The sequence below is a fragment of the Euwallacea similis genome, chromosome 30, assembly GCF_039881205.1.
Source record: "Euwallacea similis isolate ESF13 chromosome 30, ESF131.1, whole genome shotgun sequence".
NCBI lineage: Eukaryota > Metazoa > Arthropoda > Insecta > Coleoptera > Curculionidae > Euwallacea > Euwallacea similis.
In genome coordinates, this window is record NC_089638.1 from 1,084,975 (window position 1) to 1,110,228 (window position 25,254).

The 25,254-nt window shown below is 34.7% G+C and overlaps 4 protein-coding genes across 5 annotated transcripts in view; 2 read left to right on the plus strand and 2 right to left on the minus strand.

The window, feature by feature from the left end:
• The window catches only part of LOC136417846 (monocyte to macrophage differentiation factor 2), a 199,091-nt gene that overhangs the window by 145,503 nt on the left and 28,334 nt on the right, over positions 1 to 25,254 (plus strand). The window lies entirely within an intron of this gene.
• Positions 896 to 25,254, minus strand: part of LOC136417842 (lactosylceramide 4-alpha-galactosyltransferase-like) — a 95,075-nt gene continuing 70,716 nt past the window's right edge. Inside the window, exons 1-5 of one of the 2 annotated variants that reach the window (XM_066403685.1) lie at positions 13,107 to 13,179; positions 12,822 to 12,944; positions 1,764 to 2,344; positions 1,406 to 1,648; positions 896 to 1,346 (exon numbers count right to left, since the gene is read on the minus strand). In XM_066403685.1, the coding sequence (XP_066259782.1) occupies positions 1,040 to 1,346; positions 1,406 to 1,648; positions 1,764 to 2,326 (1,113 nt within the window). In that variant the 5' untranslated portion in view covers positions 2,327 to 2,344; positions 12,822 to 12,944; positions 13,107 to 13,179 and the 3' untranslated portion in view covers positions 896 to 1,039. Of the gene's footprint in view, positions 1,347 to 1,405; positions 1,649 to 1,763; positions 2,345 to 6,795; positions 6,961 to 12,821; positions 12,945 to 13,106; positions 13,180 to 25,254 lie in introns of those variants that run through there. The other variant, XM_066403686.1, reaches the window with a different exon arrangement.
• Positions 7,756 to 10,618, minus strand: LOC136417758 (uncharacterized). The gene is made up of 6 exons (XM_066403559.1): positions 10,169 to 10,618; positions 9,929 to 10,110; positions 9,701 to 9,877; positions 9,466 to 9,650; positions 8,196 to 9,412; positions 7,756 to 7,940 (listed from the first exon to the last, which is right to left on the minus strand). Exons 1-6 carry the CDS (start codon positions 10,245 to 10,247, stop codon positions 7,795 to 7,797), a joined length of 1,986 nt encoding a protein of 661 aa, XP_066259656.1. The 5' UTR covers positions 10,248 to 10,618; the 3' UTR covers positions 7,756 to 7,794.
• LOC136417834 (monocarboxylate transporter 14-like) lies at positions 17,111 to 24,620 on the plus strand. Its single transcript, XM_066403667.1, has 8 exons — positions 17,111 to 17,354; positions 21,509 to 22,585; positions 22,691 to 22,919; positions 23,036 to 23,188; positions 23,238 to 23,456; positions 23,512 to 23,737; positions 23,792 to 24,073; positions 24,130 to 24,620. Exons 2-8 carry the CDS (start codon positions 21,825 to 21,827, stop codon positions 24,408 to 24,410), a joined length of 2,151 nt encoding a protein of 716 aa, XP_066259764.1. The 5' UTR covers positions 17,111 to 17,354; positions 21,509 to 21,824; the 3' UTR covers positions 24,411 to 24,620.

Sequence of the window (25,254 nt, forward strand, 5' to 3'; positions counted from 1 at the left end):
TGCCCACATCCGGTTTTACAAGTACCGCACTTTACAGTAGTCAAGTGAAGAAAAAAAGTGCATTTAAGGTGTTTATTCTTATAAAATACGATATTTAGCATAACCTCATCCTCCACGAGGTTCGGTTACCCGGCCTTGGCCCCTTGAGTTTTGTAAGATTCATTATCTTGAAGGCGCAATAGGAGAGGCGATTTGCGACGCAGGTCTACCACATTTGAGTCCCAACTTGAACTATCCATTTTTTTGTGAGGTGACAAAAGACAACCCAATCTGGCCTTATGGAGGTTGGATAGTGTAGGATTCGCTCTGAGTATTCTCCTCCCGCCCCATTCCACCGAAACCGACGTGGGCGAAAATAACTCCAGGCGTCTGTCCACCTCGGGTTTCACCCTAGAACCACGTTATTATTACTTCAAAAGGGGGCGAAACAATTCTTCTAATTTTATTTTGTATTATCGTACTTCGTTTTCTTTCTCTTTCCTCATTTTGTCCCTCATGATTGGTGCTATCACATTGAATTTGCCTTTTAAAAATAACGACGATACTTTATTAGCACCAAACGTTTCCGAATTTCGAGCTGCTTTATTACTATCTTCCTTGAATATGTCGCACAGGAAACTTATGTGCTTTGGGTTGCCCTCCGTCATACGGTACCCACTAGGATTCTATGCAAATACGTCTTAAAAACTCCGTGCCCAGTCACAGCTTTCGTCACAAAGTAGAAGAATTGAGAGTGTTAGAATTTGTAAGTATTGAAGCTATCGGTATTAATAAAAAAGGTTGGTCGATTTTGGTGGGATTTGGTAACTAAATCGGTCTATTTGTTTACTCTCTAGAACCCGTTATTCATTTGTACCATTGGTTATGGGACACCCTGTAGACAGCTGTCGTCTTTTAAGTGGTAACTAATGAACTCCTCCGTATAGTTGATAGACATATAATATTATAATGAATTTCTCACTCATCCTGTGTTTCTCCTAACATTTAATTCTAGAAATACCTACATCATTAATAAATGCCCACAAAGGCACAAAAACCATTAAAAATATTGATCACATTGCTTCAAGACATTGGGGCAGTACTTTTTCGCAAATTCCAAATAAGGAACATTAGTGGATTCGATATGTATCTTAGTGTTCGCACTAAAACCGTTCCACACATGAATCAGTGAACTGTTCACTGTCATTTTTTCAACCACTTCCAAATACTGAGATTCAAAAAACCACTTCCAGTCCCAATAAGGGATGGCGTAAAACGCACTTGCAGGATACACTTTAAAGCCTTCACATGATGATTTCTTCATCATTTGATCCACAGTCTTGACGTTGCATATTCGTTTAAGTAACCTAAAGTTCAATTTTAACATTGAAATTATGTATAGGTACTAGGTTGCATAAGTGCCTACCTAGTGATTGTACCGGGACCATTCCATCCCCAATCATGACCTTTGAAATTATACTTGAGATCCTCCAAACAGGCAGTTGCGAACTCGTGACCAGCACCTGTGTAGTTGAAGCCCATAATACCTGCTGCAACTGCTTTGTGAGATTCAGCTCCTGAGAAGTCGGTGACGAGACCGTCGAAGCTTTTTATGACGATTACGTCCAAATCGAGGTAAATTCCTCCATATTTCCACAACGTTAAATACCTAAAAATAATAAGTTGAATGCACCAACAAGTCTTTTTTAAGGAACAAAATATTAATTTGAATATTTTTATCGATTAGTCATCTAAAAGAGAAAATATTACCTAATACAAATTACCTAAGAACGTCGCTTGTGTGTGACTGGGCGTACTTCGACAATTTCAAGGAGCCCTTGCGGTACAATTCCTCCACAGGGGTCTTCGTAAAGTACCTCTCCATATCCACATGGAGAATGTTCACATTAGAATATTCCAACAATGCCTTTAGTAATCTATCACTTTCTGTATTCTCAAAAACTAGGTTTCCTGGTGAGGCATACAAGAGGTACACCTCATGTTCAGGATTCATCCTGGCAGCGCTTTCCACCGCACAAGCCTGCCTGGAGTTGATGGTGACTTTTCCATTAATAAACGAGTGACAACTGGTTTCATGGAAGAATATCGATTTTCCTTCTTTGGGAACATAATCCGAAATGTCTGGCAATGATGTTTTGCTGTTGGATTTGATGTAGTGACAAAAAACTCCTTTGTCGGGGTTGGCCCAATAGTAAGCGTTTATCATAAAAGTTGGAAGAGGGACGTTCATGGCTAGAATGAGTATTGTTGAGAGAATTCCACTTCCGACTAGGCTCAAAAGTCGTATTATCCTGTACTTGGGACAACGAATGACGCGGGGCAGCATGATTTACATGATATAGATCTAAAACAAATTATAATAATGAAAATATGATAACCCAAAGTCATTGGTTGGTATGCAATTCTCTAATAAATTTGACCTAAAATCTGTATTGAAATGCTCTATAGGGGATTTTGAGGTGAGGGCGAATAATTACTGTCTACACTTGCCTAGATCTATCGAACACGTATCACAAAATATCATATTGAAGTAAAAGAGTAAGTGCAAAAATGTCGCAATGTCGCAGGTCAATCAAAGCAATTGGGAGAAAATTACGCCAGTGAAGAGATTAAATGCATTTACCAAAAGTGTAAATATACAGGGCTTGTAAAAAGTATTGCAATACTTTATTAACTTTCATAAACCCGATATTTAAAAAAATTCTTAAACACGTATAATTTTGTTTTAAGAAAGACATTTAATGTATTATTCTTGATTTTCAATGTTTTCATCCCTATCCAGCTACTCCTACTAATTTTTTATTTTCAAATGAAGAGGTACCCAATGTAGTATATCAAATGAAAGGTAATTCAATAAAGAATACAATGGTATACTCAAAATTAGATCTACAAGTTCTTAAAAAAATAAATAAAGTCCCAGAAAGATTAAAACTTTTAAGTGAAAAAATGACAATAAGGCGTAGAAATTCCAAATCATCTTCAATATAAACAATTTTATAGATACAAAATATTTGGGTTTTCATAGAATTCATTAACGGTTGCATTCAGTTGTTAGACAACTACCACAGTTAGAACATTACAAAAAATGGATCGTTTATCTGAGAACTAAAGAATTGAAATCTTAATCTTTTTGGGATATAAAGATCGCAAAAGAACTTATGAAGAGACGTTTCTTGTATTTAATAAGGAATATCCAAACCGACCTATTGATAAAAGTATAGTTTGTTGGATTAATAAAAAATTTTAACAACCTGGAAGTGTGAAAGCTGCTCCAAAATAGGAAAAACCTGGAAGAGCAACTAGCGACGATAAAGCACTAGACATTTTTTTTATCTTTTAATTAGAACCCCATACAATCTACTAGCAAACTTGCTGATGAATGTGATGTATTTGCAAAAACAGTATGCAATCTTTTAAAACGAGAAAAATTCCATCAATATAAAATTTCCCTTACACAATAACTGCAAAAACTCAATCTGTAGAGGGGTATAATCCATCACCAATTCATCGGTCTATTTTTCATAGGAGGGAACTTTAACAACACGTCATTTTTTTATTATTTATTGCAAAATGAAATACTTCCATCAATCGCCGTAATTTTTCCTGAAGAAAATGGGGAACAAGTAGCCAGTAATATGTTTCCAGCAAGATGGTACACTACCACATTATGTTATGCCTGTGAGAGAGTATATCGGTGAAATTTTTCCTAGGAGATGGATCGGTAGACGAAGCGCAATAGAATGGCCGTTAGGATCTCCAGATCTTAAGCCGCTCGATTTCTTTTGTGGAGTCACTTAAAGGATTTCGTTTACAAAAATAGACTACAAAATTTAGATGATTTACATCTTAAACTTCAAACAGAATTAAAATTAATAACAGGTGCAACACTGGATAATCGTATAAGAGTTCGAAGAACAATTGAGTGATTCCCAAATTGTTGCTGAAGCCCAATTTGAGCCTTTATTATAGGAATTTCAATTTTGCTTGATGTAATAGTTTCTAAATGAGTGACTTTATTTTTTATCTAATAATTTAATTTTTTTAAGGAAACCCTAAATCCAATTTTAGTTTTGACTATATCATTGTATCCCTTATTGAATTACCTTTCACTTGATATGCTACACTGTGTACCCTTCCATTTAAAAATAAAACGTTAATAGGGGTAGCTGGATGGGGGTGAAACATTTGAACATCGAAAATAAAGCATTAAATGCCTTTTTTAAATAAAATAACACATGTTTAAGCATTTATTTAAAATATCAGGTTTATAAAAGTTATAAACGTGTTGCAATATTTTTTACAAGCGCTGCATTTTAATTTAAAACAAATATGGGTTTCGTTACGAAAAAATGGCAACGCAATCTACAGTTAATCCTTTCCACACTAAAGAAGTAAAAATGTTTTAAAGCAGTGAGTAAATACTGAGTTTCACTTCTCATATGTGCAACATAAGTGCATTGACAGGAGTATTTGATACTTCTTATCAGACGGATACGTTGAGTCTGAAGCTTAATCTGATACCTGTAGGTACCTGTAGGTGTGATACCTGTGGGAATTGTCAAAATTGTCGAGTCTACTAATGGAAGTGAATTATTGATTTAATACACATATAAATACTCACCAAATTGACCGTACATCACGTAAAAATTAATAAATCTGTTACAAATGACTGTTTCTATACTTTTTTTTTTGCTTTAATAAACATATGTAGGCATATCTATTGCAAATGAGTATAGAATGTGTTTCAAAAAAATCATAAAGTAGTTTCAATTCAAAAATAATAGTTAATAAACAATAATCAAATATAAATTTAGACACAAAATTAACCGTAGAAATCATGTGATTCATTTTTATAGTTTGTAAAAACTTGTTTTGGTATTTTGGTTTAATTTTCTCGATATCTGATAAATTTATTGATAAATCCCTCAGGTGAGTCTTTCACATTCATTTTGTTAAAAATAATGACTATGATAAGCAAAAGAATGCAAATTGATCTTATGGCTCGTAAATTGGTATTAAAGCTTTATTCTGCCGGATCCACAATGAGAAAAATTGGTAAATTAATAGACAAAACGCATTCCACAATGCAGCGGATTATGAATAAATATTGCTATGAGAGATTAATACAAGATAAGCCTGGAAAAGGACGGAAAAAATTACTGTCTGAAAAAGATGAAAGATAATTTTACGTAAAATAAGGATTAATCTAAAAAAAATGTTCCAAATTTAACCAAAAAAAAAGTCCCAAATAATAAACAAATCCCTGTCAACTTAAACAGTACGTATAGTTCTTAGAAAAAACAGTTACAATGGTAGACCATCACGAAAAAAACATTGTATATCTAAAATTAATCGACAGAAGCGTTTTAAATTCGCAAATAAATCTGAATGAACCTACCGAGTTCTGAAACTTCGCAATTTTCACAGATGCAACAAAATAAACTTTGTCGGGTCAGATGGGAGAAAAATTATATGGGAAAAACCAAAGATTGAGCTTCATAATAAAAATCTTGTTCAAACAGTCAAACATGGAGGAAGATGTTTAATATTATGGGATGTTATGGGAGCTAGTGGTATAGGGAACCTACTAGAAATTAAGGGAATAATGGATAAAAATTTGTACTTTGATACTCTAAAAATCTATTTGAAACCTTCCGTCGACAAATTGAACAGGCCTAGAGTTTTTTATTTCCCACAAAACAATGATTCCAAGCACCCCACTGGGGTTGTAAAATAATGATTGATATATGTATAATGCGCTAAAATTATTAAATTGTCCGCATCAATCGTCAGATCTAAACCCAATTGAGAATCTACGGGGAATTTTAAAAAACGTGGTTCAAAATCGTAACAGCATTAATTTAGAAGAATTTAGAAAAGTCGTCTTTACTGCATGGGAAAATATTTCTACAGATACAACAAAGAAGTTGGTACAATTTATGTCACGTCGCGTGAAGGCTGCAATTTAAACTCAAGGAAGTGCTACGAAGTATTGATTTCTTCAAATTTGTTAAAGTGAATTAGTAATATGTATATATTTGCGCTTTGTACCATTAATTTGTGTCTATATTGTTAATTAAGTATTTGTTAATTATTATTTTTGAATTGGAGCTGCTTTGTGATTTTTTTTAGCATATTCTATTCTATACTTGTTTGCAATAGATATACAGTTTATTAAAACAAAGAAAGTGTAGAAACATCTATTTGTAAGATTGATTAACTTTTATGTTATGTAAAGTCAATTTTGTGAGTAACTGTATTTCTATAGGTACCTATTCTCTTACCAATTAAATATTTCCTATTTAGTTTTGAGGTATGGGGTATCTACTACAAATTCTATTTTTAATCCTTTATTTATGACAGCTTTCTGATATCTACTATTCTAGAAGCTTCAGTGCTTTGTTAATTATCAGTATATACATACGTAACTATTAAAAATAAATGAATAAAAGTTTCTGGTACAACCGCGCTTCTGGTATCGAACTTCCTTTTTCAACATTCAACCCAACCGCCGATAAAGACTCCTGCAACTTATGTGGATATTTTTATGTTATAAATTTAATAACTGTTAAGAAAACTGTGATAATTAGGTCTACAAATGGAATAAAATATTCCAGTACTCTACATTTAGTATTTTAACCGCGACTTCAACATTGAATGCCATTTTTATCCATCTTTAACTGAACGTTATTATTTCTAGAGCTTCAAAGATGCAAAAATGAACACCTGAAGTTAATCTACATAGTAAGGATTCCATATGACAAACACAAAGGGTACTTGTTAATTTTCACTAACCTCGTAGCAGTGTGCTATTGATCGGCTTATAAGACTGCAGCTTTAGGGTTGCTAACTATTTTTAAACCATATACTTGTACGTATTACAACATTATATTTTTGACAATGGTCCATTGTCCTTTTTCTGCTTAAACTGCAGCACTCCACAATTTGTTCACGAACTCACTCCGTGCATTATGTGTACCATTTAAAACTATCTACATCGCATGATTCAAACGGAATCCATGCAAAATACAAACAGAACGTAGAACGCATGTCAACTGATTCTGAAAATAGCAAGAAAGAAGGGATAAAAAGGATGGCATTAGGGGTGTATTATGTACAGGGTAGGTAGAAAAAGGTCGGTAGAGTAGCGGTTAAAATAACAGGGGTGGTTAAACTGTAAAGAGGACAGCGTCCAAGATAAAAATGAAGAATAATGGGGGCTTTTGAATATGTACAGCTTTTTAAGGAACTTTGTCGTCAAAGCTAATTTTGAGAATTTGTTTAAGTTTCATTTTCTAGACATTTTTACGACCAATGCATATCCAGGGTGGTTCTTACCTAATGGACGGAGTTTTTCTTACGCGAAAGTTGCAATTTTCGATACACACGAGACAGCTATACACGCGAGCAACAGACGAGTGCAATGAGCACAGTAAGCGCACTCGCCCACGACGCATTTCGTGCTCATTGTGTAATACACAATTACCTCACTCGATTTCTGAGCGAACTGCATTTCATCTCGCCCAACTACATTTCGGTTTTTGTTGTTTTTTTATTTCGGTTTTAACGTTTGCATTTGACGAACAGTCATACAGATGGTATAATTCCAAGTTACAGTAAAACAAATGGGGCTTGTCACTTTAGAACTTTTCCGCTACAGGGTGCTACACATTTAAGACCACTATAGAAGGTTATTCGAAATCGTAACCAATAAACAAAAATGCAAATCGCTATGTATGTGTTGTATATTTACATGCATTTTTAAAAAATATGTATACATAAGATGTGGACTTTTCATGCAAAGCTAACTGATTCTGCAAGATCCTTCACGAACTCTGGGAATCCTCGAACAAGAATAGGATGATGTGGAACAAGCTGGGCGTCGCACATCACTCCAAGCTTGATATGATCAGCGTATTCGTTGATACATAAAGAAATGCCTGAAAAGTATTTAAAAAATAGGATTCCATACGTGAATCAAGGGCGTATCTAATCTAATGATCTACTACCGAATATCGTTTAGAAAAAGGCAAGTACCGCCATTGGAAGTCCGTAACCCGTGACAAATAGCGCCCGTAAGCTCGGAAAAAATTTTTCCGGACCCATATTAATATGGACTTTTCACAACCATGAATGCAGCTCAAATGAAGCAAGTCTTTTTTTAGTGATGGGCCTTATTCAAATACAACACTCACTTGTATTAGCTTGCGGTGGTCTCCAATAAATTGCACTAATGACCTCCTGTCCCCACAACGTCCTCTGAGTGACATTAGGATACCGATTGGACACTTCCGTGAAAGTGATCGCATACTTCCTGGACAAATACTTCAAGTACACACTCACCAAAGTGGAGGGTATCAGCTTGGTAAGAATTCCAAACTTGGTTTGCAAAAGTGTCAACAAATGAGACAAGCTCTGAGATTCAATGGAATTTCTAAACTTTACTTCCAAGTCTTTGAGATTTTCCAGCTGAGTGCGATCTGAATGCGGATCTACAATGGGCAAATTCAAGCAAATTATACCGCTAACTGAGTCTTCCGGCTTGATATTCGGACCAGTTGCGAAGAGATATTGAGAATTTATGTTTCTTATGGTAACTGGCAGTTCTGTGGGGATTGTGTCGTTGATTTGAGCAAAATATTTCGAGATGGTCATGGTGCAGGCCGATAAAGTTACTTCAGTCTCAGAGACTCCTAGTTTTCTTGCAGTGTTTCGTATAACGTCCTTTCTAACTGGATCGCTCCAAGCCACAGCTTTGCGGCCACATAAAGTTATTGTCTGCAAAGACTCTTCTTGCAGAAGAATGTCTTGGATAACAGTACGAGGAGCCAGGAAGATTATCTTGAACATATCCATCAATTCCAATAATGAGCTGTAGATTAATGGAATATAATAGTACATAATTCCCACTAAAGTACGAGGATATGGACAGTATTTCAGGGTAATACAAGAATAGAGAGCTACGCTCTCTCCATACACCATTATGGGTAAGCGTATAGGGATCGAAACAAAAAAAAACCAGAAGTTTTGCAGGGACACCTGCAGGAGGTTAGAAGGGCTCAAGGATTTAGCTAAAGCCCAGAAGAAGTTGGTCATCGTCACGTGTCTCTTGCCCTTCTCATTCATTGCAGTCAAAAACATGTAGCGACCCTTGGAAAATATATCGGGCTTGATGACTCGAAACCCTTTCCGACATTCCTTGATGATGGAAATAATCGTAATAACAGTGATCGCGAGAAACTGGCTTATGGTGGGAGTATCTTTGAGCAATTCCGGTTTTTCTAGGGGCTCATAACTGCTGATAAATTCGTTCCAGAAGTTGGAGATTTCGTTAGTGATTTTTTCCTTAAGGGAAGATATGGCTTCAGGTTTCTTCAGAACGTCCACTATAGGGCTTTTCGATGGAGTGCTCCTATTGATTACTGGTATTTAAATTTACAATTTATTGTAATTGCATTTACGTACCCCGAAGGTTGTTTGGTAGGAGGTATTAGAGGTAATAAATCTCCAACATTTACGCCTTCGCTAAGAAGAATATGGTGAATTTTGAACAGGATATAATGACAATCCTCGGACGTGGGGATAATGGTAACTTGCCATGGAGACTGGTCTGCTGGTAGGTATTTGGAAATAATCTCGCTGACGTATTCCTACAAGTTTTGACTTAAATTTTCCTTAAAGACTTTTCTAGAACTAATGCCTGTATGTTAAATTCCGTGACAGCTCTCCCCTTATAAGTGAACTTAGCTGTGCTGATATGTTGTTCCAAGTCAAATTTCCCCCTCTGCCAAGCATAAGTACCACATCTAGTAGTCAAAGTTTGCTGTAGTCTTGGAAAGGCCAAATTTCCAGATTTGTCTCGTCTTTTTACCAATTCCTAAGGTAAGGACTTGCAACCACAACGGTTATATTACAGGTAGGTATCTACCTGCAAGTGCCTCTTTATGGCCTCAGGATTCTCTTTTCCTCTCACAGCCAGAAGCACAGAGATTATGCCTTGATTTCTATGGGTGTCTAATAGTATTCTTACTGTAGAGTAGTTGATAAACTCTATGTCGGGATGAAGGAGAGAAACGGTGTTTATCCATATCGAGTGACAAATTTTCAGAGCTAAAATAAGCTGAGAGATCTGAATATGCCCAATAAACTGATAATGCTGTGTACTTACTGAAATAGCTGAACACTAAACAAGGTAGGAACACTAACGTTAAATTGAACAACGATAAAGTCACAAAAAAGTCCAGCATTTTCTAGCCTAAAGATGTAAATTTTGAGTCTTCGTTGCTAATCATTGTTTTCTGCACAACGATGATGACTGAGTGTTATTTCCAAACTATGAGAATACGATAACGAAACTAAGTAAATGGGTTCTAATTGAGTAACGAACGTTATGTTCGGTTATGTTTAAAGATATTACAATTTTTATCAAGTATCTCAATGACCTTTGACCCCCCTTAAATAATGTACTTATGCCCCTATACGAGGACGTTTTAGTACGAAGAATCACCTATTTATATCCGAGCATTAAGTTGTTTTGCCTCTAATTGAATAATTAGGTTTAGCGATATAGGTATGACAACAGCTAGTGCATTTTTTAAATGGAAAACTCGAACTTATCGCTAAACATTTTGATCATTATTAAATTTCCTCTGAGGGGAATATTTCAATCGTTGTTATTACTTTTGAAGAAATAATACAGGATCGACAATAAGTCGAATGTTAAAAAAATTCTACATAATTATGAGAGAAGATTAATCATCTTGGGGCATGTTCGTTTTTTTCTGGATATGGTTTAGAAGTTCGATAAAATCATCTTTTGCGACACTTCAATGGAAAAACTGCCTTAAACGATATTTTTTTAGTTTTTTTAAGAATGAAAGCTACCGCCTCCATACTCATCTTGCTATACTGTTCGGAATCTTCTAAATCTAAAGTCCTACCTAAATAAAGATTCACTTGAAACAAAATCAAAATTTAAAGATACTAGCAAATTGACCACCAAAAAAGAGCAATTTTATAGTTTTATTTTTTGTATTTGTGTCCATAGCAGATTTCAGAAGACTGTTTCTTTTTGTTGTTGCAATATTTAAAATATAGATTGACCGAAAAACCTGAGAAAATACCATGTCGCCCATAAAAAAAATTATTCTGTAATATTTGCTCAAAAAGTATTTAAATTTTATACCATTCTACTTGTTTGTCAACAAAATGATAAATTTCATTATTTATACATAGGTATTTGATGACTCAAAATTAAATACTTTAACTATACGTCATCTACTCATTATCGCCCTTATAACATAACATAAGTATATGCAATAAGAATAATTCCATTAAATTAAACTGTTTGATAACATGTAACTTATCTCAATACAGATATATTTATGGTTACTGTTGACAAAAATAAAATGCAATTAATGATATGAGTCTAAATAAGGAGGTACAGGAAAAATAAATTCTATTTGGACATCAAGGAATTTGTGTATTCATTTAAAACTAACACTTATCTTGACCTATATAAATAGAACGATGGTTAGTTGTTTTGCTTTAGGCGAAGAGATTTGTTTTATAAGTGTGAAAAAAACCCAAAAGAAAAAGAAAAATTTTTATTAAAGCGTGAAACGCTTTCCCTACTGTCTGACGTCACAAAGCGGTATCCTCGAATTTAATTAGGCAATGCGACACGCTATATATTGGGTTACAAGAGTAATTTGACTTTTACGGGCTTATCTTACTTAATTATTCATTAAATGGTTTAGTATTTATACTGAAAATGCAAGAAGTTGTTCAATTCAAAAGATAATGTTATAAATGAAATAGCATTAATGGACAACGGTAGTCGTATACTAGTATACATATTACTTCAGATTCTCTATTCAATTCTAAACATGCTTGAATTTTTTTTCTTTGCGTATTGTTTGGAACAATTTTTCTGGATTATTAGTTGATGTATTTATACGTCTAAGGAGTAAATATATTTTTCCTCTATTCTACTTAAAAAATAGGTTTTGTTTTATTGATATTCAACTTAAGCCACTATTTAATTAGAGTAAAACTGCTCTCGTTAGTTGAATTTACAATTTTCTCGAAATTTGATAAGTTGTTAGCCTTAAGAGGGACATAATCATTGTTTACATAATATATGGCAACCAGGAGAATATGCAGTCCAAAATATAGTAGTGTCGAAGATATATTCGAGAATTTATAATTTTCTAAAATTTTTCATTTAACGGTTTTTAATTGTATATTAATTTTATTGAGTTGCCAAATCATACTACCCTTCTACACCACTGTTTAATTTCAAATTCAATTTCAAAAAAGCTAAAGATGCGAAGATATTCTCATGGAAACAACACTAACATTATTTGGATTTGAAATACTTGGATGCACAGGTATAAATGTAAATGGAAAAACACAATTGGTTATACTGGCGAGAAAGAATAAATAAAGAGAGATATCTTGATTTGCGTGTAAAAGATATTATTGCTCCTTTACTATTATGAATATTATTGATTCTTTCAAGTCGATAATCATGCTAAACCATACATCTCATATACGTATCATTTTACATTAAGCTGCTAAAATAACAATATTGATTAATATAATATTGAGGAGGGAACCAAGTGACCTCCTTTATCACCTAACATGATTCTAGTAGCGTTTCTAGCTAAAATTTAAATTTTATTGTGATTAATCCTGAGTCATCTTCTAGCGTTGCCGCATGCAATATATGTATGTATGTACAAATATCTATTAAGTAGTTGCCTTGTATAGATATAATTACATTTGAAACATAATTTTCAGTAAAAAATATTACATACGTGAGTCCCAGCTTGAGTAATTGTGATCTTGAAGAGGAATTTCGGTAGATTGGTAGACTTCTTCTATGATAGATTGTGAAATCCGACAACGTATCCTCTTGCTTGCTTGTATGCCACTGATCGCTAAAAAATAGCACCAGAGCTTAAAAACGATGATTCAGGGCTGCACGAAAATAATTATAGATAAACATGAATGTAATAAATGCACTTATGTACATATGTAAGTCCTTCGCCAGACTGTAAATTGAGTACTTGAGAAAGAACAATTAAGGTAACTGGACTTACTTAAGCCCTAAACCGAGTTTTGATGGCATATTTCGACGTAACTGATGAAAGAATGGGTAGCACTAATACTATATGCAGGTCTGCTATAAAAGTAAACTCCCAAGCTCGAATCGCTCGACCAGAAACCAAGGACAATATACATTAAGAAAAAGGTTGGTAGGTAGGTAGGTAGTTGATAATAAAATTTTTAAAATAGTCTGAATGAAGGAACTCGAATAATGAATTCAAGCGTATACTTATTGATTTAAAGAAATACTGTGTAAAGAACGGAATATTCATTTGCTTATTCCAAACGCCATTAAAATGATGTTATAAACGGGTATAATTTTGAATAAATTACAACACATTGGTCTAATGTCTATCTATACAACAACAAAGGCCTACAAATTAAAAATTGATCATATGAGCCTTTCGCACCAATATTGATTTTGGTTGATGTTCATATATTCAATTTAAATTGCCTCTATCACCTAACTTATTTTCACATTAACCTAATTCAAATACAAGAGAAAGAAATAATTTTAATTCATAATCTTTTTTTTTAAAGTTTAATGAAAAAATGACTGACAAAAAACAAATATTAAAAATATGTTAGGTGAAAGTTCTTAAAGGTAATTCCCCTTAAATTTTCATTATAAAATAACATTAATTTTAAGATTTAGGTATCAATTTCGGGAAATCGATTTCAATTAATTCTAGGCGATAAATTTCCATTTGGAGTGGGATGAGGATTCCGACATATTCTTCTTTTTTTTATATACTTATCGAATTATACATATTTATGTCCCCAAGGCAGGGCTGAATACAGTTTTGATAGTGTCTAATAGAAGCTATTAGTGGATGAATTGCGGTGTACCTACCATAACACAATCATTCCAATTTTTCCTATTTTTTAAATTTATTCGAGTAGCCGGGCTCTTCTTATAATACTATTTCCGACCAATGCATTATCGCCGCGATGGTTGATTCCTTGGAACACACCTCTTACCTTCGAATTACCACAAAACACGCCAGAGTCTAGAGATGCGGGAACTCATAAATCTCAACAGTGGCAAAAATCCAGAATTAAACATGGTTTCAATGAGATCACCTCATGGTTCGTCTTCCTTCAACTTCAAAGTTTCTGGTGAAATGGAGGAAATTGGACTCAATCCAAAAGGGTTCTCCCTCTATTCAGTAAAGGATTCTTTTATTTTGATTTGACGAAATTCAATTAAATACATTATTATTTGAGACCGGCGAAGTAGACTAATAGAATCCTGGTAGGGGTTGTATAACCCTGCCGAGTCCATAGTGACCAATTATCTGTGAATGCTGTTGGCAGGTAGATTTAGTTATCCAGAGAGGACCTTGAGGGTTGAATAAATTTTTAACTCAAGTAAAATCTCAGCTACTTGCAGGTAATTGGTTTGTTGCTGCGTCGAAACATTTGCTGTAAAAGCGCTATGCATTGCTCAAACTTTCCTTATAAACTGCCTTTTCTTCTCTTACGGTAACCAAGATCCCGACATACGTATCCGAGATCCAATTTGGGGCACACTACACAGGGTGTTCCAATGAAAATTTTCCACCATAGTTATTTTGAATAATTGCAAAAATATCGTAAAACGCCAAAACACGTCGATTCTAATTTCGAGAGAGGCCCACGAAGGTAAGGATTTTAAATTTATTGAAACAACCCTCTCTGTGGAGGTGCAATCAGCTTTGGAACTTCAAATAGGACCATGGGTCATGTAACCCCTCATTTTAATGATAATAAATTTTTCTTTAACGTAGTACCCAATTTTTTAATTTTTGACTTCCAGTTTTGCGAAAAATAACGCCCAAAGTGTGCAGAAGATGCGACGAAATATTCACAAAATCCCATTGATGGACTCGAATAAAGACGCTTTTTTAATATCATGTGCTTTATTAAAGGAATCCACGAAAAAAATTGTTTAAAATAATATTTACATTTTGCTTTACAGTTTAAAATTTATTTAGTACTCGGTCCTCCCTTTGACCTGCACTCAAGAAGCTTAAATGAATTGTGCATTACTATTTCTAAAAATTGTTTACTGTACGGCAGAAAGAATTAAACTAATTTAGCTGCATTTCAAAAACAAAGATTGCGTTCGAGGAATAAAATAAATTTTCAATGAAAAGCACCCGAAGAAGACTACTTCCCATGTTCACGTAATTTCTTTGGCACGAAAATTTCGAGAAACAAATCTGTACATAACAAAAAGCGGCAATTTGGAAATCCGGTCAAAAATGAAGCCACCGAAATCGTTGCAGTTGGCCAAATCGAAGCAGATCACATCTTGAATATAGACGTAAATTATCAGAAATTTTAAGTGTCTCTGCGACGAATTGTTGGTGCACTTTAAAAGCTTAAAAGGGCAACCCATGATTAAATTGGTCCATAAACTCAACGAGGACAATTTCAACTGATATGGAGAAGTTGGTTGATAAACTTATGTCTAATCCCAATTTATTTTACTCGATTTGCTTTTCAGACGAATGTACTTTTTTCGTAAATAAACTGGTTAATCGCCGTAACTGTCAATACTGGAATGATTCCAATACGAGGCTTTTCACAAAGGAACACCCTCAATACTCTCAAAACCTAAACGTTTGGACTGAAATTCTTGGTAACCAAGTAATCAGACCACTTTTTCTTCAGAAGAATCTTAATGGAAAATTATGCTTAAATCTTCTGAAAATTTACATCTACCCGATGATTGTGAAGGCCATCGAAAATGATAAGAATAGTTTAAAAACGAAGCGTGGTTTCAACTGGATGTGGCGTCCCGGCATTTCACAGCAGCAATATGCCAATTTCTGGATAAAAATTTCTCCAATCACTGTATAGATCGTCGAGAATCCATTGAGTGGCCATCCAAGTCATCTGATTTAACACCCCTCGATTTTTTTTGTGGAGCTACTTAAAATAAAAAATTTATCTAATTCAACCGGATTCCCTAAAAAAATTAAGAAGACGGTTAGTTAAAGAGTGTCAACTAATCCCCCTTGGAGTTCTTGAAAATGTTCGTCGAAATATGGAGCAATGCTTATTTTACTGCATGAAGGTGAGGGGAAATCATTTCGAATATTTAATTACTTAATTTTATCTAATTATTTGGTTAGGTATTTTCGACGTTATTTTTGTCAAAACTGGTAGTTAAATATTAAAAAAAATGGGTATTACGTTAAAGATAATTTTATTACATTTAAAATGAGGGATCACTCGACTCATGACCCCATTTGAAACTCCAAAGCTAAATACAGTCCCACAGAATTATTTCAATAAATTTAACATATGCGCCATCATGTACCCCCTTCGAAAACAGAATTGACGTGTCTGGGACTTTTATGTTATTATTACAATTATCCAAAATAACCGTGGTGGAAAATTTTCGTTGAAACACTCTGTATGTATATAAGCACTTAATTTCATAATCAACACATACCTTCCATAACTAAGATGTTTATGATAGACTTGCTGTATAAAAAATCAATTATATACTTCCTTAATAGAATACATACTCCCTTAATAGAATTTAATACCTGACGATAGTCCATAATTTTGATGGGTTAACTCAATATCTCAATTCCAACGAAGGATTAAAGTAGATTTAATTAATACCGAATTTTAAAAAAAGATAGCCACGGATGGATTATGAAAGAAAAACCTGAACCGTGATGTCAAAACACTGATCGATGACATTCAAAGGGATACAGTGAGCCAAATTTTATTATCAATTATTTAATTCATTTACTGATCGATTCGAAATTTGTATCCAAGGAGTGTAATGAGAATACTTTACTCATTTTGGTATATTATCAGATTAGGTGTAATAGTTCTCCTTCATAAAAAATCTAAATGAAATATAATATAATCATAATTAATATTCAGCCTGTGTTGATATCTGTTTATCATTGTGTATATCATGGTTAAACCAATATTTGCCTTTACATAACTAATTTTCGATACTGAAAGTTGTTATCGCCCAATCTCCGAGTAGTATGTAGGTGTATAGTAAACGGCGACAGCATTTGTCCATAAGTTTTGTGCATTCTGACCCACTGTTCTAAGGTAAAAGCACTAGATCTGGCTCAACGCAATTCATATTTTAGCAGCTGCTTCAGCTAAATATCTGTTAATGGGAACATTCGCGATTTCTATTAATAATCCATTGTTTATTCTGGCTAAAACCGAAACCTAGTGCGTTCCAGTTCTACTCGATCAACGAAATTCTCAATAAGGTAAGCCACAAGTGCTCCAGCGGCTATTGCACATCGGTCATTTGGTTATTGACACCCTCGTTGATTTATCATCTCTGAAATTGTTTTTCAATTTTTATGTATAATTTTTACACTAATGAAAAAACGAAATAGTCACCAAAGACTTAAAACTACACAACACAAATACGAATCATTTTTTGCTTACTCAAATGAATATCTCAAATCTAAACATTGGCTTTTCATGGTCACAATGGACAATTGCATAATAAGTGGGAAGGTTGAATTATTAATCAAAATTATCCTCCTCCAATTCCGTCAATAACCCATTGGGGCAACCTACCAAAAGTGCAGCTTTGCACCAGTGCCATATCTTTCTTTTTTGGAGGATTATAAACCGAGACAGAGTGAAAGTGTACAGCTAATCAGACGTGATATATTGTCTTATGTAGGCGTAATACAGTGGTAATGTGTTCTGATGTCACTTGTAGTCTTTCGTAGTGTAGTCTTACGTACGTGTTATGGGGTACCCTCATGCGTGAAAGTCACTTTGCCGAACGGGATTGCGAATTGAAAGTATGAAAGTTGACAGTTTTCCATGACGTCAACATCACTTTTTCCACTTGCATGTGCGACAAAGTGTTACTTTCAAGTTTCATTTTCGTTCGCTATAATCTAACCCGACTCAATTAAAAGTGAAAGTGTTTACTATGCAGTAATATAAATACCTAAACTTAAAGATGACATTCATAAGTGTAACTAGGACTGCGTTCAGCGTGTGTTAAAGAGATATTTTCCGCGTATGTTACGTTATTGTTTCCTTCAAACGTGCAGTAAAATGTATTTACATGTATTGTTGTTTGAATATATAAACGGGTTCTCAGTAGTTTAATTAATTGTTTTTTATTCAGTAACACAATTGTCATCATAAATTAACTTTATTTACGAAGGAATGTATGGAAAAGTCACGAACTCAGAATATCACAATAAACGCACGCTAGTTGCTAGTTTTTGTAAATCTAATCCAATTTAACACTTATCCTTAGCGATAAAACTGTGACAATTAGGTTTTGGATATTAGCAACATTGAATATCGTCAAGGTTGCGCAAAGCTGCAGATATTTCATAAAAATTAATTATTAATCGAAAATGACAATTTTCCGTTGGGTGAAACTGCGAAAATTGTGAATTCTGAATCATCGGAAAATTGTACCCGTACAAAGTATTTTGTTATGAAATAAATCACTACAGCATGAAGGGCAAGAGTATTGCACACGAGCAGTTGTGGGAAAAGCGTTACATTTCCCAGATCTCCGTAATTTGGAAAAACTGCTTTGTTTATTTCAATTTGAATTCTGCGCTTGTCTTGTCTTTCATCTGGATCTTGTCTTCTTCAGATTTTGATCCCTTTTGACTCCAATCTTTTTACATTTTATCAGAACTTCAAACCTTGTTGACCTTGGCGCTTGTCGAGCTACACATTTTCTTAGGATCCCAATAACTTTGCGCTTGTCGTGCAACTTTCGATTTTTACCTTGCGCTTGTCGCGTAACTTTCGATTTTTTACTCTGCGCTTGTCGTGCAACTTTTAATGTTACTCGGCGCCGAAGCTAGTCGAATTTTTTGCCTGTCTGAAACCATCGCTTATCTAGCCCATTTTTTTTGTCTTCTTGGTTCTTCGAAAACTAGACGATTGTCGATGCCTTCTTTATACTATTAGTTTGTTCCTCGTTGGAATCAACATCAGTAGCAAGGGAAATTAAAATTTAACTATTTCTAAAAAATCCATAATTCCTCTAGTTCTCCTAACTGAACCATGCTCCCACACCTTCGATTATTGAAACATATTATGATTTTAAATCATACTCAATCATTTGCAGCTTATATGCATTAATTCTGGAATATCCATTAACAATAATCTGTTTTCAGATATACTTAGTCGCATTACATGACAGTGAAAATCCACGAACCGTATCAATAATTAGTTAAACCCGGTTGTAAATTGTGTTACAAACATTACAAACGAGCATCTGGTAGCATATATAGAGTCGATAGGCAAATATTTCATATATAAGCACATTGAAACAAGGTTCCTAATTTAGTCCATTAGCGAACTGACTAAAGCGCGCGTATCAATTATTTCTGTGAACGGTTTTAATTTGTTGAACGTGTATTTTATTAACAATTATAATTGTTTGAGATGTAAGTGTGATCTATTTAATGTTTCATTCATTAAGTTTAATCAACTTAATGAATGTTCATGTGCCATCTTGTTATCAAATTTTCGATCACGCCGATCGTTTATAAGGTGCTTTTGGAAGTGCTGGGACTGTTGTGACATGTTATGGAAAGTTTTCGCTGAGAGAAGCTGTGGAAAATTCTCGCTTCGATCTGCGACTAAATAAGATAACTTTCTTGAAAACACCGGAATAATCCAGTTATGTCGCTATTTCCTTGTTTCCGTAAAAATTGGTGTCATGGCAAAGTTAACAGAACATTGATTTTTCGGCACTTAAAGCACGGTGTAATCTACTTGTAGAACGCAACAACAAGGAATTCCACTTATGAGATCATTTATAGTTATTTCCTTTTGGAGGCGGTAAATACATATACATATGTACGTGGATATCATTGATATGACAACGTTACGTTACGTAACACGTAACATATGAAAAACGTAAATCTCAACACAGAACTTTAATATTATTTGTTTACCATTGATTTGTATTACGACCTAATCTCTATTGTGGCTGTCTAGGATAATAACTATTTATTTTGTTAACGATTTTTGGCTTTACTATCTGTGTACAGGGTGTCCCAAAGTCATGCGCGCTCAGAAAGACCTATTTACAATTACTGAGTTATGATTTTTCTATCTTTTAGTCAACCATTTACCCGCAAATGTTTTAATTTGTTAAAGATTAACGCAAATGCGTGTCACTTCTAAGGCTGATGTGGAAATTCCGCAAAATTCCAAGCGCTTCCGCGGTTATCTCAAACCAATTGATATTTAGTTTTTCTTCCAAACGTGTTGACAGTAAATATGTTAGATAATTTATTGTACAGGGTGGCCCACAAATGACGGAAGCCCTCTTCATAGCGTCCTAGGGGGCGATCCAATAAATACGAGAAAAATGGCAAAAAGTCTTGAACCCAGCATAACGAGATCCGTTTAATAAATGGACAGAAAATACGTTTTAGACCTGCTACGTATCCCAGTTTTCCCTAATTTGACTCATGGATTTTAAGAGGACAAATGACAAAATTTCAATTAAAAAAACATTTCAGTGCATGAATCGTCTTTACTCATCAAATATAACTTTTGAATACCAGAGTGCGTTGATAGGTTAAAATAGTATTGCCACGAAGTTAATTAATCACTCAAGTTAATTCATTTTTTGCAATTTTTGAAAAATCACAAAAATTGTGCCCAATATTAACCGGTTTCTGATTAAAATGTCTTACTTTGTTAACCATCAACACCAAGCTTACGTATTTATATCGCCTCAATAAAAGAAAAACGATACGTCGCCAAATTATACACATCCAGAAGTCTAAATTTACAATTTTTCTATAATTTTAGCTGAATTTTTCCGTTTCTTAATATATTTCAGAGTTTCCATCAGTGATTAAGAAGAACTGAATGTAGCAAAAATTTTCACACTTTTATGGCCCTGTTTTGGTAGTAACCCATGGCAGCGAAGTTTGAGGAATTGATATCACCACAACCTGTTATATCCGCTGATTACGCCGGCGCATGACGCATCTTGATGAAAAATTACGTCATAGGGACACTAAAACATGGCGCTCAAAAGATTTGGATACAACTTGTGGGGTGCCGGCCGTTGTTTGCTATATCTAGTTCTTCTAAATCGTTGGCTTTCATAATATGTATATTACCAGATATAGTATTGTTCTACGACCCCTCAGCAGAGTATGCGTCACTCTTATTTGGTTGAAGAATGTTAGATGCAACTGTGCATGAACAACACAATCGTATTTGTGCAATATTCTATAAATATCGTAATTTGATTGTCCTTGACTCAAGTTAACAGTGAATTACTAGTTGTGCATTATTTGATTAAAAGAAAGCCCTCATTATAGCTAGGTCAATAAAATTAAATGAACCCACTTGATAAGGCTCTAAACTTGAAATTTACTTTAGATTTTTATTTCAGATTGATCCTCCTATCAGACAATGCACTTACCCATCCAATACATAGCCTAAACGTACGCACAACACTGAGAAATTTCTTAAAATCGTCCTATCAGACAGTCCGTATGAAAGGGCATAAAGCAAAAGAAATCTTGTGCTCCATACCTAATAAAGCTCTTAGCCGTGACCCGAGGTCAAGTTTACAGGGTTGGTCCAAACGCTGGATGAATATTAGCAAGAACTTCATTCTATACATCCCTATTAATTGAATTTGAGGCATTTTACGCCTCCTCAAGAAGAAAAGAGCTAAGCTGATAATTTTACGCTTAGTACTGAGAATGTCCAGTAACATCGATGCAGCCCCATTGGCTCGTATGTCCAGAATAGCCCCATCTCTAGACTCTCTAGTAACAAAGCCTATAAAATCTAATGTGATTATTCCATTGGAAACTATTAAGAAGCCTGTAGAGGCCAAACCTTCCACGTCTACAGACAATGATTATGATGAAAACCCCAACATTCCAGATGGGGGTTGGGGATGGGTAGTGGTGGCTGCTACCTTTTTCCTTTGCATGATAGCAGATGGAGTCGCGTTCTCCTTTGGAATGCTTTACGATGCATTCCTTCTGGAATTCGAAGCATCAAACAGCGCTACATCCTGGATTGGAAGTTTATTCATGGCAGTACCTCTACTGACCGGTCCAGTAATGAGCGCCTTAGTGGACAAATTCGGCTGCAGATCCATGACCATAGTTGGAGCCGTTATCTCAGCTTCTGGATTTATTTTGAGCTCCAAATGCTACTCAATAAAACTGATGTACTTAACTTTCGGAATAATAGCAGGTCTAGGAATGGGTCTTATTTATGTCACGTTGGTAGTGAGCGTAGCATTTTGGTTCGATAAAAAAAGGACCCTGGCTGTAGGTATCAGTTCCGCAGGAATTGGAATTGGTACTTTTGCCTTTTCACCTTTTACTACTTACCTCATTATGGAATTCGGGTGGAGGGGTACCACCCTAATTTTGGGGGGATTTTTCTTGAATATGTGTGTCTGTGGAGCCTTGATGAGGGATCCGGACTGGATTGCTGAACAAGAAAAGTAGGTATATTTCCTTTCAATTCACTGGAAAGCATTGAAAATATTATCAATGTGCTATATTTAATATTCTATAAATATTGATCAAGGAAATTGGGATTTTTCCAGGCAAAACTCAAAATCAAAACTGAATAAGTCGGAGAAGTCGAGCAATGCCAGCCTAGAAAATCCAATAAATGTTGACGAGCTGAGGGCATTGCTTACGAGCGATCAGGATGTTAAAGTTCTCCTAAAGGATTTAGAGACGAATTTGGGCGATGACGAAGACACAAAGAAGTTAACGAACTATTTCCAGTCCTCTCTTAATTTGCCCACTTTCGTAAGACAACATGAGAAGGTGAAATATACTGCGATTTAAATTGAAAAAGAAGTATCCATGTATGAGTCATCGATATTTTTAGTATAAAGAATTTTTGAAAATTTATCGACTTAAAATTGAGATCAACATTTCAGGTACCTGTAGAAGTGCTAGAGCTTCTCACTCATAACAAAAACGTATCCAACGTCATTCTCGCCCACTATCCTAGCTTGGTACTATCCAATACCAAATCAAGCGCCAATATTGCTAATGGAAAAGAGCTTCTCAGATCACCTTCCGTCCATCAGGTAGCAATTTTCAACTAGCTAAAAACTCATTAATATAATAATCTTCAAGGATTCCTGGCCTAAAGGTCATGAAGCTACAGTGCACGAACCTTTATTGCACCGCAAGAATTCCATTCATGAGAAATACTTCAAAAACTTGAAGATGGACAAACACTCTTTGGTGCTGAGAGGAGTGACATTTAATACCAACAAGTACCGATTCAAGGCCTCGAGCTGTCCCAATATCTACCGGGTGTCCATGGTGGAAATACCAGAAGATCATGAAGAAGTAGAAGATTTTTCCTTTTAGGTTCCTAGTATGACAATAAAATTAATTGTTGTAGAAGTGGTATTCTGGTATTATGGACCTATTAAAAGACATGTTCGACTACTCGCTCTTCACAGAACTTCACTTCGTACTGCTTTCCTTATCGACAATCATATTTTTTACTTGGTTCATAGTCCCCTATTTCTATCTTAACGTACTGATGAAGAAAAATGCCTACAACCCCGAAGAATCCTCATTCACCATCTCCAACATTGGTATTTCAAATACTATCGGAATGGCAAGTTGAAATTTCTTTCCCTTGTAGCATAACGATATAATTTTCTTTCCTTAGCTAGTATTAGGATGGGCCGGAGACCGACCCTGGATGAATATCACAAAAGCGTATGCAGGATTCCTGATTATATGCGGATTATCTATCGCAGGTCAAATTTATTTCATCAAAAACATGGTGATGCTCCAAATATGCTCATCATTGTTTGGCTTAGGAATGTCCAGTCATTTCGCTTTTACTCCAGGAATTGTAATGGAATTGGTACCCATCGACCGGTTTACCATCGCTTATGGCCTACAGCTCTTATGCCAGGGAATTGGTACTCTTGTTGGTCCTCCCTATGCTGGTAAGACCAATTTTTGTAATTTAAATTTGTGCGTTGATATCTTGGTTTTACCATAGGGTTACTTTTTGATATTACCAAAACGTGGGAGCAGACATTCTATCAAGCTTCCATTTGGATAATTCTCTCCGGAATTTTCATTTGGTTTATTCCGTATGTTAAAAACAGGAAGCTGATAGGGAAGGGCGATGTGGAGAAAAAATTGGAAGGGGACAGGGATAAAACTGTGCCCTTAACGGTGCTTTTGCTAATATTGATTCTATGTTTTATACTCATCTGTTATTTGACGGCCAAAGCTGTCCACACGTATTATGATTTGAAGGCTGAAGAGGAATCATAGTCATTAAAATTGAATGAGGTAGTGTAGGTATCTAACCTTGACTTTTCAAGTGCTTGGTAAAGTGCCCTGAATACTTGAGATTTTCAGACAGATACTTGAGGTTTTCATCTGAAGTGATACCGAAAACTTAGTATTTTGAATTTGTATAGTATTTTTTGTACAATTTTTCGACATATTGAACTGCCAGATTAGAATAAGAATTACACGTTCCTTGGAGTATTTTATTCCAACGTTTCCTTTAATTTTTTAAATTTTAATAACACAAGGTGTCCGGAAGTAACGTCGAAATATTTTGGGTGGTGATTTTAGAGATTAAAATAATAAAGAAAGCTCCTATAAACATCCCCCAAAACTTGCTTTTTAAAGAGACTGGAATCCCTAAAAGTTGGAACTCCCAAGATCATTTTTTCGAAATATTTTCGAAACAATTTGCTTTTAAATTGTGAAATTGGATATACTTTAATAAATTGGAATGTTAATTTTTTTTTGTTAATTGCAGATTTTAGACAGGAGCTTCACATACAGAGAGTCCCCTATTATGCACTACTATTAATGTCACAAACAAAAAAGTTAGGGCAACATTTACGCCTCCTGTACGTAACGCCCCTGACTAAAATCTACAATTGTTAACACAAAAAAAAATGTTCACATTCCAACTTATTAAAGTATATGGAAATTCATAATTTTAGCACAAAACCGTTTCGAAAATGCTGAGAAAAAACCATCTTCAGAGTTACATCTTAAAGGGTTCTAGCCCTTTTAAAAAGCAATTTTTGGGGTATGTTTATAAGAAGTACTTTATTATTTTAATTTCCAGAACTACCTCTCAAAATATTTCGATGTT

What these genes read in the sequence shown, in the direction of transcription:
- LOC136417758 (XM_066403559.1), bottom strand. Translation starts at nt 10,247, where the DNA reads ATGCTGGACTTTTTTGTGACTTTATCGTTGTTCAATTTAACGTTAGTG. An exon ending in TTTAGTGTTCAGCTATTTCA is followed by an intron (nt 10,111 to 10,168) that starts GTAAGTACACAG and finishes AGCTTATTTTAG; the next exon opens with CTCTGAAAATTTGTCACTCG. An exon ending in CCTACCAAACAACCTTCGGG is followed by an intron (nt 9,413 to 9,465) that starts GTACGTAAATGC and finishes AGTAATCAATAG; the next exon opens with GAGCACTCCATCGAAAAGCC.
- LOC136417834 (XM_066403667.1), top strand. Translation starts at nt 21,825, where the DNA reads ATGTCCAGTAACATCGATGCAGCCCCATTGGCTCGTATGTCCAGAATA. An exon ending in TGGATTGCTGAACAAGAAAA is followed by an intron (nt 22,586 to 22,690) that starts GTAGGTATATTT and finishes GGATTTTTCCAG; the next exon opens with GCAAAACTCAAAATCAAAAC. An exon ending in TCGTAAGACAACATGAGAAG is followed by an intron (nt 22,920 to 23,035) that starts GTGAAATATACT and finishes TCAACATTTCAG; the next exon opens with GTACCTGTAGAAGTGCTAGA.